Source organism: Calonectris borealis, chromosome 8 (genome assembly GCF_964195595.1).
Source record: "Calonectris borealis chromosome 8, bCalBor7.hap1.2, whole genome shotgun sequence".
Classification (NCBI taxonomy): Eukaryota; Metazoa; Chordata; class Aves; order Procellariiformes; family Procellariidae; genus Calonectris; species Calonectris borealis.
In genome coordinates, this window is record NC_134319.1 from 29,485,587 (window position 1) to 29,500,524 (window position 14,938).

General features: G+C 53.1%; 2 protein-coding genes across 2 annotated transcripts in view; both read left to right on the forward strand.

The window, feature by feature from the left end:
- The window catches only part of NOTCH2 (notch receptor 2), an 87,708-nt gene extending 77,738 nt beyond the window's left edge, over positions 1–9,970 (forward strand). Inside the window, exons 30-33 of the mRNA XM_075156644.1 lie at positions 3,991–4,292; positions 4,651–4,798; positions 5,276–5,373; positions 6,277–9,970. Of these exons, the coding sequence (XP_075012745.1) occupies positions 3,991–4,292; positions 4,651–4,798; positions 5,276–5,373; positions 6,277–7,620 (1,892 nt within the window). The 3' untranslated portion in view covers positions 7,621–9,970. The remainder of the gene's footprint in view (positions 1–3,990; positions 4,293–4,650; positions 4,799–5,275; positions 5,374–6,276) is intronic.
- A 2,248-nt stretch (positions 9,971–12,218) lies between these two features.
- On the forward strand, positions 12,219–14,541 carry REG4 (regenerating family member 4). The gene is made up of 7 exons (XM_075157067.1): positions 12,219–12,313; positions 12,757–12,850; positions 13,590–13,674; positions 13,793–13,890; positions 13,971–14,108; positions 14,191–14,296; positions 14,468–14,541. Exons 1-7 carry the CDS (start codon positions 12,219–12,221, stop codon positions 14,539–14,541), a joined length of 690 nt encoding a protein of 229 aa, XP_075013168.1.
- Positions 14,542–14,938: the final 397 nt, after the last annotated feature.

The window sequence follows — 14,938 nt, forward strand, 5'->3', positions numbered from 1 at the left end:
AGTAAGAATGCTCTGCTGCTTTCTGTAAGTGTAGCACTAAGGCTGTGTAACCTGGTAGGAGACTGGGTGGGCCATCTGGTAATAACTGATTCCTGTGTTCTGAGAGGAGAGAGTTGACCAAGAACTTTATCCTAGTCAGAAGAGCTGCAAGCATGGCTCTTGTTCATATGCAGAGAGGTGATTCTGATGATATTGCTGCAATTGCTTTTTATTGGATTTAGTGGGAATATTTCCATGTAATTTAATGATGACTGGACCCATTCTCTCCGTTCCCTTCTATTGTCTTTTCTGCTCATTGACCCGTTAGCTCTCCTAAATGCAAAGCACAGGGAAGGAGGGATTTCTGTGTAATGAGTGTGAGAACATAAACCATCAGTTTCTGCCAAATTTAAGCTTTTCTTTATTTCCCCTATTGAAGCTTCTAGTTGTGTGGCGGGGTAAAAGCTTTCCAAGTGCAGGCAATAACGTTCTTAAGACTTCAGACTGCTTATTTTCACATTCACTCAAAGCTTTGTCCAACAACAGCAATGGAATAATACCTGCGAGTTGCTTTCCTGCCATTCAGATGCAACCGTGAAGCTTGCAGCAAGCTGCTGTAAGCTATCCCCCTCTGCGGCATCAGAAGCAAGCAGCTGAGTTACTGCCAGGGGAAGAAATAGTTTTAAAAGTCTGAGAAGTGTTGGAGTAACGGGTTAGTAAGGAGGGGTAGGATTCCTCACAGTTAAAGTAGCTATTCATCTGCCCTGGCCACCTTCCTCTTCTTTTGCAAGTAGAGGGAAGAGATAGGCACTTCTGAGAGGCAGTTCACCTCTGTTTCAAGCAGAAGTCTTCCGAAGACTAGATGGCTCACACTCCAGTAATGCTTCGCTGCCCTTAATTACAAAGGGTGTTGAGGCTGACTGACTTGGGTGCAGGTGTCTGGGCTGGAGCCATCTGAAGCTGGGTGAGTTAGATCCTGGCCGCAGGTCAGGTGGCAGGTAGAACAGTAGAGATTTTTTCTAGAGAGAGAGGCAAGTCGAAACGCCTCAGTGTACCAAGGGGTTGTTCCCTCTCTTAATCCAGCACCTTCTGCAGTTTCTCAAGTTTAGGGGGATCCAAGGGAGTCTCCTACAGAAGTATTGCCTGGAGACTTTGCCAGTGGGTTCTTAACATCCCAGCTTTCAGTATATTGTACGAGTCCTTCAGTTGTACCTATCTGGTGAACTTCTGACTTTACCATCTCACTATGAGTTTTACATTTACTCAGGGGCTGTCTTCTTGAAAGACAGCAAACAGAAGAGTTTTTATAAAAAGCTGCTGTCACCTTTGTCTCCCCATGCTGTTCTTTCTCTGTGTCCCCCAGAGTGGTGAGGACATTCTTTTCACTGGAGTTATTGTGAGTGTGTAACCAGGGTAATGCAATTATAGGCATAACTGGTAACACCACCTATAATTAAAACTGATTAACTGTCCCTATTATATGCCCCTTTTTTTCAGTTACTAAAACTTCAGTGGTTTGGACTGGAATTTTCCATGCTGTGTGTCTGCCTCCAACTGGATCCTTTTGGGTTCTTTTCCAGCTATTTCAGAGAACAAGCTTGAAAGAGGAGAAAAGACATTGTGTCCTCAGCTTTTTTTCTAGTAGTCCATCAAGAACTTAATTGTGACGGTCTAGCTGGATGTGCTTTTTGCTAGCCTCATAAAATTACCCATGTGTGGCCAGCTTACAAAGCTCTGAAAAGAGCTGCACATACCTGAGACACTTTTTGGAAGGTGGCAGGTAATTTTTCCAAGGATTTAATGCATACTATAGCTGTGTCCCTACAGAGCAGCTAGGCATGGACTACTGCAGTGACTGAGCAAGCAAGACCTTTCCTGCAAGGAAAAAACCTTTTTTTCCCAAGGTTGTGGTGCTGGAGAAAAGGAAAGCTCCTTTCTGTGCTCCGTCTCTCTGTTCTTTGTGTCGGGGCAGTACGGAGGAGACCACAGCCTGACTTGAATACTGAGAAGTATTCATTTGGGACAAGGAAGCAGAGCCAGCAGTGGGAGGGAGAAGCACAAAAGGAGGTATAGCCTTGGCCAACGGGCCAGAGGGTCTATAGACAGGACTGGATCTTGGAACTGAAGCCAGGCCCATACGTCAGCACTTCGCTGCCGTCCAACAAATCCTGAGAAAGCAGCTCTGCGAAAGCCTGCGTGCCCTGTGACTGTGAGCCACTAGGAGGAGCGTGCATGCTGCTGCCGCCAGCCTGGCTGGGGAGCAGCTCTGGAGGCCACAGCCCCGATCTCTGCGGGTGCTCGATGCTGTTCCCTGTGATAGAACGATAGATTTCTAGAAAGTTTTGGAACTGCTGTAAAATAGAGAGGAATCAGGAAAGCCTGGTGATCAGAAGTCGAGAAGTGGGTCAGGGCATTAGAACTCTGCTTGTTACTTTCAATAGGAGATCATCGCCTTGTTTATCTGCACAGAATCCTAATTCTGCCATTTCTGCCTTTCTGCAGGGCTCACGCGCTTCATTCAATGCAGATAGTGCACTGTGGATTGAGAGTTGTGCAGGCAGGGAAGCTGTTGTCTGTAGGGTCCAGGAAGGTCCCCCGCTTGTACAGGGAATAAATCAGGCAGTTGCTGAAAAATTGTCTAGAATTTCTGCTAGCAAGCCACACTGGAGAAGGAAAATTTGTGTTCACTTTTGCAGAGCTCCAGTGGGGTGCTTAGCACTGAGTGTTTCACTCCTGCTGCCATCTTAGTCCCTCTTATTTTCCAGGTGCCTACGATGTGTGTGGAGTAAAGCAGTAAAATCAGTAAGCAAGCATTAGCGTCTACAGTTGGAGTCTTTGGTTTTAGGTAATGAATATGCTGTGAAGTTCAGAGTGTGCTGAAACTGAAGCACTTGGCATTTGATAGGTTGCTGAAAATATGTGGAGATGTTTCATTAACAAGGGTGAAAAATCAGCAGTGTGAGCTAGTCTTCCTGGACCACTCTCTCTGATCAGCAGACAGGGAGGGGAGGTTCTTCCAAGGGAGCTAAGTTAAATTAGAAGTTTGGAGGAGCCTTTCTCCTTCCAGTGGCAATGGAAGGATGCTGGTTGGGTGAACGTGAACTTAACCTTTGTGGATGTCCCATCAGTGTGAGCCCATCACTGGAGACTTATGGAGAGACACAAGTATCTTCCAAAGCACTCAAACTGTGGTGAGACTTCCAGCAATTTGTAGCTGCGGACAGTCCATGCTGCGATGGAGGGGTGCGTAGGGAACAAGGCATTGCATATGTGTAGGATGCTACTGGTACACCAGTGAATAATACTGGATTAGATCCTGTTCCATGGTCCCTTCCTACATGGTGTACTTCTGTGGAACTACAGCGTGTGCTTGATCAGTTTGTTTAGGGCTCTGGTCATGGGTGTTATTAAAACCAAAATGAGGCTGGTTCAGGCAGTCTTACTGTGGTGCTTTTCAGCTTTGAGTGCTTGACTTGCTTTTTCTAATGAAAACTTCGGTGTGTAATAGATGTAAAGGCTTTTGTCTGCATTTCTCTTCAGGTTACTATCTGCAAAATGCCGCCCATAATCGGTGGCTAGTTGTCCAGTAATTTTTCTCTGTAAATGGTTTCTTTTCTCCAGGTATGTGATTAGAACATCCACGTGAATAGTTATACTTAGTCATCTGAAGTCTTTGATTTTTATAGCCCTTGCTTCTCTTTAGGAGCTTAGCTAGCCTTTACATTTTGAGGAACTTTTTCAGTTTAGCAGCAAACATTTTTTGTTTTATAATGATCTTACTTATTTGAGAAGTATCTAAGTTCTGTTGGGATTGCAGTAAGTATTGAAGTCCTGCTTGGAAGGAAAACAACTCACTAACTCTGGGCTTTAAGATAAGAGACGACGTCTGAGTTAAAGTGACTGGAGGGATTGTCTCTAGCTGTAGGTGCTCAAGGGGAGAGGATTGTGTGAGGGTTTCCTTTCCTTTGCTGTCACCGTCAGGTTACTATGATAACATCTCTTCTGTTGCAGATGGATGTACTCCGCTTATGTTGGCATCTCTGCGTGTGGGCAGCTCTGATATTAGTGAGGATGATGAGGATGCAGAAGATTCCTCAGCAAATATAATAACAGATTTGATCTATCAAGGCGCCAATCTGCAGGCCCAAACAGACCGTACTGGGGAGATGGCACTGCACTTAGCAGCCCGTTATTCAAGAGCAGATGCTGCGAAACGTTTGCTGGATGCTGGTGCAGATGCTAATGCACGGGACAACATGGGACGGACTCCCCTGCACGCAGCTGTGGCTGCTGATGCCCAGGGTGTCTTCCAGGTACAGCAGTCGAAGAACCCCTTTTAGAGTAGCTGTGCTCTGTAATTATATGAGCCCGCCCAAGCTGTGCTCTGTTCACTCACAGCTTTACTCTCATGCCTTCCACAGTGTGATGGCCAGGTGAAACTGTATTTTACATCCAGTTTCCTCAGGTATTCTAGCTGGAAGAACTCAGCACGCATAAATCATCTGGCATGTATTTATTTGATCTGTTTGCCTCTGTCACCTGTTATCTGGATCCTTGCATTTCAGTGCTCACGTTGCTTTTTCATTATAAAGTTTCTCTTGAGTTTCTGCCAAATCCTTAGTTTTGCTCTGTAGTGGTATTGAAAAAAATCTGTCTTCCCCTGTTGTCCAGATCCTGATCCGTAACAGAGTGACGGACTTGGATGCTCGGATGAATGATGGAACGACGCCATTAATTCTGGCTGCACGGCTGGCTGTGGAAGGAATGGTGGCCGAGCTAATTAATTGCCAGGCAGATGTGAACGCCGTAGATGACCACGGTAATGTGAACACGACGTACTGGGCTGGGCAAACATTTGTCATGGTGCGAGCAAGGAGGGGTGGGCTTCTGCTCTGCTGGAGTGTGGCCTGCTCATAAATTCTGTAGCTAAATCAGACGCTAGGCTCTCCTGCAGAAGTCCTCCCAGCAGTAATAAACTGCAAGCTGCTGCACAGTGGCTTGGTTAGACAGTCCTGGAAGAGAAGCAGAAGTACGGGGTTGGATATGCTGGGATTTTCTGTACTGCAGATACGACTCTGTGGACAGGTTATTTAAAAAAATAAATACCAGAGCAAGTGCTGAGAGTCCCATTGCAGTTTGGTAACATAGGTGTATGTCACAGCGTGGTGATTTCCAAAGTGTAAACGTGACTTCAGGACATGGTCACATGCTGTGAGCTGCACTGCATTTGTTTTCTTTCCTCGGTGTACTCTGTCTATCCTTGGTTTGTTACTGAAGTTGTTGGGTTTCCCTGCAGGTAAATCTGCTCTTCACTGGGCTGCTGCTGTCAACAACGTGGAAGCAACACTAGTGCTGCTGAAAAATGGAGCCAACAGAGACATGCAGGATAACAAGGTACAGTTTGGGTGTGCTTACCATGGCTGTCCTTCCTAACACAAAGCATCTCTTTGCTGGTTGAAGTGAGCTAAGTTCAGATTTTCTAAACTGGGTGCTCAGTGCAGGTCTTCCAAACCCAGACTGTGACTGGAACTCTCCCCAAGCGCTGAATGTCCTGTGGGCTTTCTGACGTGGGAGAACCGTTCTCTTCCTTGTCTGGCCAAGTCCCGGGCATCAATGCTGTCCTGCTTTTCTTGCAGAAACGGAATGCAATATGCAGGCAGCGGTGTGTGAGAGCACCAGAGTGAAGTGCTGCTGGAGTCAAGCAGCTGGATTCTGCTTAGCAGAGAGCCAGATCTGGCAGGACAGCAGCAGTCACGTTTCCAGGGATCTCAATGCAGGGTGGATATGGGGGAGAAGCCCCTCTGTTTGAGAGACAGTCTGAAGCTACTCCTGTAGCTTCACTGTTAGTTTTTGCTCTGTCTTTAGTCCTTGATTTCTTTCCTCTGCCTGGGGTTTCTTTTTTTTGGTTTATTATGTGTTACTCAGTGGATTTTAGAGCTACCAACAAGCTGCAGTTCTTCACTGGGCTGTTTTAGTCCTTTGTACCTTTCCCTCATGGGGGACAATAGGAGAAAGGCACCAGATGCTGTCACAGTTCCTCCAAGGACCCATGGCAGAGTAGTGCACTTCCTGGTGGGATAGTTTAGCCTGTGTGCTCCATTGCCGTGTATGAAATAATCTCCTGTTATCTGCCTTTGTCAATGGGCACCTCTCAGGGCGGGTTGTTCTTAGAGACGATTAATGCGACACTGCATTAAACAGTGCTTCCAGATGTTGCCGCACCATTAAGGGAGTGTTAGCTGTGAGTCCGTCCCCCCACAGTGAAGCCGCTAAAATACTTATTCTCTGTGTTTTCAGGAAGAAACACCGCTCTTCCTTGCTGCTCGGGAAGGCAGTTTCGAAGCGGCAAAAATCTTGCTGGACCATTTTGCCAATCGAGATATCACGGACCACATGGACCGCCTGCCCCGAGATGTGGCCCAGGATCGGATGCACCACGACATAGTGCAGCTTCTCAACGAGTACAATGTGGCGCACAGCCCCGCTGGGCACCCCGGCGCCATGCTGAACTCTGCCCTCTCCCCGGTCATCTGTGGCCCGAATAGGTCCTTCCTCAATCTGAAGCACGCTTCGTTAAGCAAGAAGTCACGAAAACCGAGTGCCAAAGGCATCATGCCCACGAACCTCACCAAAGATGCAAAGAGGAGAAGGAAGAAGTCCCTCAGTGAGAGCAAAGGGCAGTTTTCGGAAAGCTCAGTGACCCTGTCACCAGTTGATTCCCTAGAATCGCCCCATGCTTTTGCATCTGAACCAACGTCATCTCCTGTGATGCCGTCGCCGGGGGTGTTACACTCGTCGCCCAGCTCACTGCTGACTGCTCCGTCAGTGCAGGCTGCGCACACGATGTCCTTCTCCAACCTCCACGAGATGCAGCCCTTAGGACGTGGATCCAGCACCGTGCTCCCGTCCGTCAGCCAGCTGCTTTCGCAGCACAGAACCACTCCTCCTAACAGCGGGCTTGGCAGGCTCCGGCCAGCCAACGTTTCCACCGAGTGGATGAACCGTATGGAGGTGAACGAGTCCCAGTACAACGAGATGTTTGGCATGGTGCCGCAGGTGATGCATTCACACCCCAGCGTTTCTCAGCAGAGCGGTTTGGTTCAAGCAGATACAAAGCACATGGGAGTGTCCAGGGAGTCTCTGCCCCCTATCATGACTTTCCAGCTGGTTCCCAAGGGTGGCATAAACCAGCAAGCACTGCCACAGCAGACCCAGTCAAACTGCGCTCAGAACATGGCTGGTCCTCTTAGCTCCATGTACCAGATACCGGATTTAGCTCAGCTGCCCAGCGCCTCATTCTCCATGGCTGCCATCCCTCAGCAGGACGGGCAGGTGGCTCAGACGGTCCTCCCGGCCTACCACCAGTTCCAGAGCTCGATGGGGAAGTACCCCACACCTCCGTCACAGCACAGCTGCTACTCCTCGGCCACAGAACGGACTCCTAGCCACAACCGGCACTTACAAGGGGAGCACCCATACCTGACTCCATCACCCGAGTCTCCAGACCAGTGGTCAAGCTCCTCCCCACACTCTGCCTCTGACTGGTCTGATGTGGCAACCAGTCCCAGTAACAACCAGCGCGGGCCGGCGGCCGCTCACATGACAGAGCAGCAGCGGAACAACATGCAGGTGTATGCCTGAAGGCTGGCCAAGGTGAAGCCCGATTAAAGCGGACTCCAGAACTCATGAAGGTCTTCCAGGATGGAAATGAAGAACCATTTTAGTATCCAAGAGTCTTAATGAGCCCAGGCTGTTCATTCCTTGGAGGGACTGTGGCCGCTGTAGGCTTGTATGCTTTTATGCTAAACAGAAAACTGTAGAAGCTGGTGACGGAGAAGACCAGCTGGGTCACTTCTAACCAACTCCCATGCACCTTGGGTGATTGCTGTCTGCACTGGATTCTCCAGTCTGCTTTTAAATATGTTCCACCATTTCTTTGGGGAGACAGCTCTTCAGCTTAATGCATCTCATGGTCGTTTCTCCAGAAATTTAGCCAAAACCAGCTTTGTATCCTTATTTTGTTACTCCTTTCGTTACCCGCATAACCTCTCTCTGAAGCACCTTCTACTAGTTCTCCTCGAGTTCAAGTTGTCTTGTCTTGACACAGCTCAGAGCTCCACCCACATTCCTAGACCTCTCCTTTCTGCGGCCGCTCTTGCTCAGCCAGAGCCGGACTTCCCAAAACACCTGCAGGTCAAGTGACACCTTCTGTCACACAGCTTCACCCTTTCCTCTTCAAGAGCCTTTGTCTTCTACAAACCCACTAACACCCCTTAGCGTTCTCACTGCCTGCCCCCCAGGTATTATGAGATTATATATACATATAGTCTTCTCTTAGGTCTTCCCCCCTGCCCCTTCTGAAAATGCTGGTCTGACCTGGTCTTCCCCCGCGGCGGCCTGTAGGCACATCTCTCCCGTGTTGTTTGTCTTCCCCAAGACACGCCTGACCATTTTGACACACTACCCTCCCTGTGCCCCCGTCCTGCCAGGTGTGTCTGTGACCGCCTTCACGGGCTCCCGTGCCGGAGAGATGCCCTACAACCGATACAGGCCTTTTGGGAAAATCTTGGGATGAGCCTGAGTGTTTCAAAACCTGATAACACAAGCTCCCAGCATTCTTGCACAGTACTCCCCTCCCCTCCATCCAAGGGCGGCTGTGTGTCCTGTCCTCCAGGTACCATATGCTGCCTCTTTATGGTATTATCAAGTGTCGAGGATGTCGTTACATGTTTGCAGTGTGTGTCCTTCTGCATCAGGAACGGTGTCCAGCCCTTTGAAAGTGCCCCTTTCGCTCCAGCCCTGGGGCAGGGCTGCCTTGGTCTTCCCCTCCCAACAAGGAGGCTGCAGCACTCCCGAGCAGCAGCGTCCTTCAAGCCAGGAGCTGGGCTTAAGCGGCAGACCAAATAGCTCAGAAACCGTTGTCTAATGCAGTTTGGTTAACAGGTTTGGGGCTGTCCTCTGCTCTCAGCTTCAGCCTGTATTGAGATTTCCCAACTGAGATGCCCCACGTGCTCTGTGGGACGGTAGTGCCATTTGTACTGCAGCTCCCCCGATATTTTTGGAGTTATGGAAGCCAGCTGTAGCTGACCTTAGACAAACAGCTGCTCTTTCTGCTTTGTCCGCAAGAGTAACGCTTCCCTGAAGGGCTCTGAACCGATCAGCAGCCGAAAGTGAACATTTCTAGGGATGGTTTGCTCCTACCTCTTCGGGGGAACCCTGCAGACACGCGGTCCAAAGAGATTGGGGCTGTCGGCTGCCGCCAAAGGACAGAGAAGGCCTCTCCCCTCCGAGCAGCGGCCATTCAGCATCCTACCATGTACAGTATTTTCGCCGATGTTTCTTTCCATTCTAATCAAGAGTAAAAGCTTTTTCTTTCCATTCGACTCAATGGTACATGAAGGCAGGGCCTCAGGAGGAGCTGGTTCCCGGGGCTGTCCTTTTGGGCTGAAGTTTTTAATTCTGAAGTTACTGCTTTTTACGACGCACACAGCGTTCCCCGGCACGCTCGCCGTAGTGTGTCCTGTGAAGTTTAGCTGCAACAGACTCAGATCTCCGGGCAGGAGCCCGCAAGCTCCTGGAGGTCTGTCCAGGTACATGTTTCACTGCAAATAATGAAGTGTTGCTACATCAATGCTAAAGAAACAAAGGGCTTTTTCTCATTAGCCCCAAATAACCAAGTGCCTTTTTATATATGTGGCTACCTTTTACAAGAGGAGTGCTTTCTGTGGAATGAAGCCGGTTTCGTGCCTGGTGTGTTAATACGATGGCCCTCTGCCTTTCTTTTTTTTTTAACTACTTGTAAAGATATCTCCTTAAGGTGGTATTTTATCTCGTAAGTTGTAGAGTAACCATTCACACAGCAGCATTTTCCTATATTAATAATGGAAAATATTTGCTTATTTTTACATTTTTTATAAAAGTCTTTTATGAAAATAGTTGCTGCAAAATGTATAAGCAATTTTTATCCCCAGAATAAAGAGTATGTGCCCGGCGTCTGTGTGCTGCTTCGTTTGTCTTCCTGGCTATTGCAGCACAGCCACTGGATTGTAAAGACAGGATTATAAATGAATCATCGGTGTTCGATAGCTGTTCAGACCCCTGGCAAGGGAGGGCTCGTTGGGACCTCCGCAGTCCACGTCAGGAGAGAGATTTTGGGGATCAGGGGTGCTCTGTGCTGTGGCTCAGCAGCGCACGAACCCCACCGCTTAGCTCCATGCAAGGGAGTTGTGCCTGGGAGCTGAAAGCAGCCTAGCTCGGGTGTGTAGGAGGAGGATTCTGGGTGTCTTGGTTAGCTGAGAGGGGGGCAGTAACCAGCAGCCAAGCAGCTGGGCATACTGGGAAGGACAAGGAGGGAGTGGGATGGAGCCTTTTTGAGGTGCTTTGAATAAGAGCTCTCACTTGCCTGGGAGCTGGAGAAGGGCTGGGGCTTTTCTGTGGCTTTTAGAAAGGTTGTGGGCAAGCATGGGTCGGGCAGTTGGTTAGTGGAGCCATGGATTCACTCGCCCTTCGAGGTCCTGCTTGCTTCCCTGGGCTGTATCTGTTCCTGCAGCTGGGAGGAGACCCTTGTCCCTGGAGCTGAGGCTGCCTCCCTGGCTTTGGCTTGGCAGCTGATGCATGAAGATGTGTGATTCTCCAGTCTCTGCAACAGGGAATCATGGCTCCTCCGTGCTGTTTTCAGACTTGAAAAGTTTGACTTGAACAATTAGAGAACAATTTGACAATGGCTCTGTTCCTGTATTTTGAGCAGGGAGGTGCCACCGAAGCCTTGGGCTCAGCCAGTGCTCACCTGGCCGGTTTCCAGCTCTCACCACGGACTTGGATGGAGCCAGTAGCTGAATTACGACGCCTCGCAGGGATAAAGCTGCTGGGGGCATTTTAAGGGTTTAATATTCAAACAGCGCTGCTTCTTTATCTTCTAGTAGAGCCAGCTTGGCAAGTACAAACCTCCGGGAGGCTTTCATCCGTGTTCTCCCATAGGTTGCACATCTGTGCCAAAGTTTAGTGAGCTCTGCTGTGTCTCTGGCACAGCTGCCTTGAGTTTGCTGGTGCTCAGGCTGAGACTTGAAACTGCGTCTCCTCGGGGACGGTGCATGCCTCTTCCCCTGCCCTGGATGACGAGGGGCTTGTGAAAACTTGTGTTGCATCCGAATAAGCCTAATTGAACCAGCCAGGGAGGGAGCTGGGGTATCCCTTATCTAATGGAGGAGTAATGGAGTAGCCTCAGGCTCCTTTGGGGGACGTTTTCATGGTTTTTCATAAAACAAGGGTGGAGTCTGGTCTTCTGGGCGGGGGTTGCTGTGTTTGAAGAGTTTCCCCATTAGTCAGAGCGGCTGATATCCTCTGTAAGGTTGTTTCTTTACGCCTTTGATCCCGGAGGGTGCCTAGCAAGCTGGCCGAGCCTGGAGAGGTGTCGGGGAGCAGCAGCAGCTGTATCGTGGCTGTGTGGGCGAAGGGGACGGGTCTGATCCTCCTGCCCCCCCGGGGCGAAAGCCGGACCTGCCTCTGCACGCGGGGAGCTGCTCCCTGTGGGCGTAGCAGCACTCGCTGTGCGTTTCGGCAACTGCTGCCACAAAGGAGCCGTGGGAGATCCCTGGGGGCTGGGGGACGTGGCTCGAGCCTGACAGCCAGAAGTAACAGCTTCAGCCAGCTACAGGCCCTCTGTGGTGGGAGATGAGGGGCTTGGCTCTGGGGCTGGATCTTCTGCAGGTACCTGCCTCCCGGGCAGCTCCCAGAGGCCTCCTCCGAGGGTCTTCAAGAGGACTGGGGGGAGGAGAGCTGGGCATTGCTTAGCTGGCAGCAGCAGGGTGCTGGGCAGGAGCTGGCAGGTTTGCAGGAGGCCGTGGGACAGGCAGCAGGAAGAGCTTTCAAAGCTGCTTTCTTATGTTAGGAGCCAGCAAAGCGATGCTCCAGAGCAGCGTGGTCGAAGCAGTAGGGTAGATAGCTTCAGCTGCCTCCCACTGGTGTCCTCTTGCACTGGGGGTGAGGAACGAGGACCATGATGGAGAAGGCTGTGCCTGACTATGCCAAAGGGCTCTGGCTGGGGGCCAGGGGCAGCCCCCCTCTGCGGCTCCATGCCAGCAGCAGCCTCCCCGGGGCCAGGGCTGCGGGTTCCCCACATGGGGCAGGGGCAGTGGGGAGCTGCTGCTGCAGGACCTGCCCCTTCCTCCTGGAGGGACGTGAACTGACGAAGACTTGCATCACCACCAGGCGTGGAGGCCGGGCACCCCCACCGCTCTCTGATGGCGCCCGCAGCCCCCGGCCGCAGGCTGTTCCCACATCCCCACGTCCTGCATCCTGCTGACAAACATCCCCAGGCAGTTCAAACAAGGGTGGTGTATGGGTGACGCATGGCGGAGCCAAGGAGGGCGTGGGGCCCGGCCGGGTGCCAACCCTCAGCCAGGGATGCGGGCGATACCGGCGGGTGGTACCCACAGCCCAGCTGGTCGCCGCAGGGATGCTCCAGCTGGGATCAGGGCAGCCTCCCCTGGGGCTTGTCCCCGCCAGCCCCTGGTCCAGCTGGGGCTGGGCCAACGGGCATCCCTGCCTGGTGCCAGGCTGCTCCCTGCCGCAAGGTTAACTCTGTGTTTGCGTTAGTAATTCACACTAATTGCAGGGGGTTTATTGACCAACTAGGAGAGGTTCTTCCTGTCTTTTCTGGAGAAATGTAGAATGTAAACAGAGTGGAGATCTGGGCGGCTTTCCAGGAAAGCGGGGGGGGATGGAGGGGAGTCAGCAGTAAGATTTTTATAGTGGGAATCACCTGAGCTGGGCAAACAGTGATGCTGGTGAGCACCAGGCTATAAAGGGCAGCTCCTCTCCTCTCCTGGCGACCCACAAGAAGCCATTATTCCTCCCGATCTCTGGACAGCAGGTGAGGAAGGGGACCCTCACGGGGTGGCTGCGGCCTTGGGATGCTCCGAGGTGGCTTGTGGGCGAGCAGGAGCCAGTCCCAGCCCCAGCAGCTCCCAGGGGAGCTGAGCGCTGCCCTTGCTGGATGGGGCAGGCTGCAACGATGCAATTTTCAGCCCCGTGTGGACTTTTGTCACTGCTTTTTTGAGGGGAAGACAAGCTGAGTCTGCAAATCGGCCCCGGTGCCCGGGGATTAGCCCAGATAAAGGGGAACTATGCTGATGTGGCCAATTTGCCTCCCTGGCCTGGGTCTGGCAGCGCTTCCGGCTCAGGGGGTGAAAACGATGCTGCGCACATAATCCCTGCGGCCCTACCAGCCCTGGCTCTGCCTGTGCCATTGCTGCTTCTGCCCGATGCCAGGGCAGGGCTGGGATCCCCCCACCCATGGCGCCACTCTCCCCATGTCCCCACAGAGCAGCTTGGCTCACCCAGATGCTCCTGCCGAGGTGGGGACCGATGGGGACACCCCACTGCCAGTGTGGGCTGGGGACCCTGAGCCGTGCCTGGGGCATGGGGTGCAGGCACGGGGCAGTGACCTGTGCCAGGGAGGGGAGAGAGAGGCACAGACCCCAGGGCTGCCATCTCCTCCAGGTGAAAGGGCCAGATTCAGTCCATAGCAGGGTGGGTTTGCACCCTCTGGGTGCAGGCGGCATCCCCTGTCCCTGAGGGACCTGGTGTGACCCCCCGAGCTCTTGCAGGAGACGTGTCCAGGAGTGAGGAGGATGGTGGCAGCGGCCAGACTTGCCCTCCTGCTGCTGGGCTGCCTGGGGCTCCTGCAGCCGGCCGGTGAGTCCCACGACTCGGGGGGCAGCCGCTTTCGCAGCGGGGCCGGGAGGGAGCCACGCTCCTCTCCAGCCAGCGACGCCGGCTGCCCCCCATCCCTCCCCGCGCTCTCCCTCCGCAGGCGCCCGGTACATAAACTACTGCCCCGAGGGCTGGTCCTACTACAAGCTCAGCTGCTTCAGGTACTTCAGTCAGCTCCAGAGCTGGGATGAGGCCGAGGTAAGCCCGCCGGGGTACGCACACGGTCGGGGACCCCCAGTCTCCCGGGGGTGCCCCGGCACTGACGGCTCTCCCCGCAGAGGCAGTGCCAGGCCAACCACGCCGGTGCCCACCTGGCCTGGGTAGAGGAGCCCCGGGAGGCGGCCACCCTGCAGAAGATCATCTCCTACTACCAGCGCGTGCGGCCCGTCTGGCTCGGCCTCCGCTACAGGCACGAGGTGAGGCGGGGGGCGGCAGGGGGGGCGGCAGGGGGGGCGGGGGGCCGCGGGGCCATGCCTCTGACCCCTTCTCCCTGCACAGAGCCAGGCCTGGCAGTGGGTGACTGGGGACAAGCACGGCGTCACCAGTGGGCTGGCCAGGAACGGTGCCCACGAGGGGACCTGCGGCATGCTGACCCACCTCAGTGGTGAGTGCCTGGACCCCGTGTCCACCTCCAGCACTCGGTCTTGGCTGGCAGGCCCCCCCATCCTCCTCATCCTCCTCCGGGGCCGGTCCCCCGTGGGGGACTGTGGCGAGCAGAGCTGGTGGCTCTGTCCTCGCTGTGGCCCCCGCTGACCCCGGCCCATCTCTCCGGCAGGCTTCACCGTGTGGTCCGGCGCCAAATGCACCCAGCAGCATCCCTACATCTGCAAGTTCACCCCCTCACACTGAGCACAGCCCCTGGGTCCGCAGGGGACCCCATGGAGGACCCCAGGCCGGCGATGCTCCTTCCTTGCCACCTCTGCCCCTCTCTCCCCAACTCCTTAAAACACATCTGTAAAAAAACAAGCATGCAAGTGCTGTGTGAGTTTGGTGCTGGTGCAAAGCCCTGGTACGGTCCACCCATGGGTGTCTGGGCAAGGGAGCGGCAGGCGCTGCCGCAGCTCCCCGGGCTTCCCAGCTGCTGGGAGCTTAGGTGCTGCCGGTGCCGGCAGAGCCGTTTGGGGTGAGTCCCCGGGAGCTGCGGGGCCAGCAGCTCTCCCAGCTGGGTGCTTGTGTTCACTCATCCCCAGCCCTTTGGTGCTAAATGGAAGGGGTGGGGGGACAGGATGTCCCTGGGGTGCAGGTG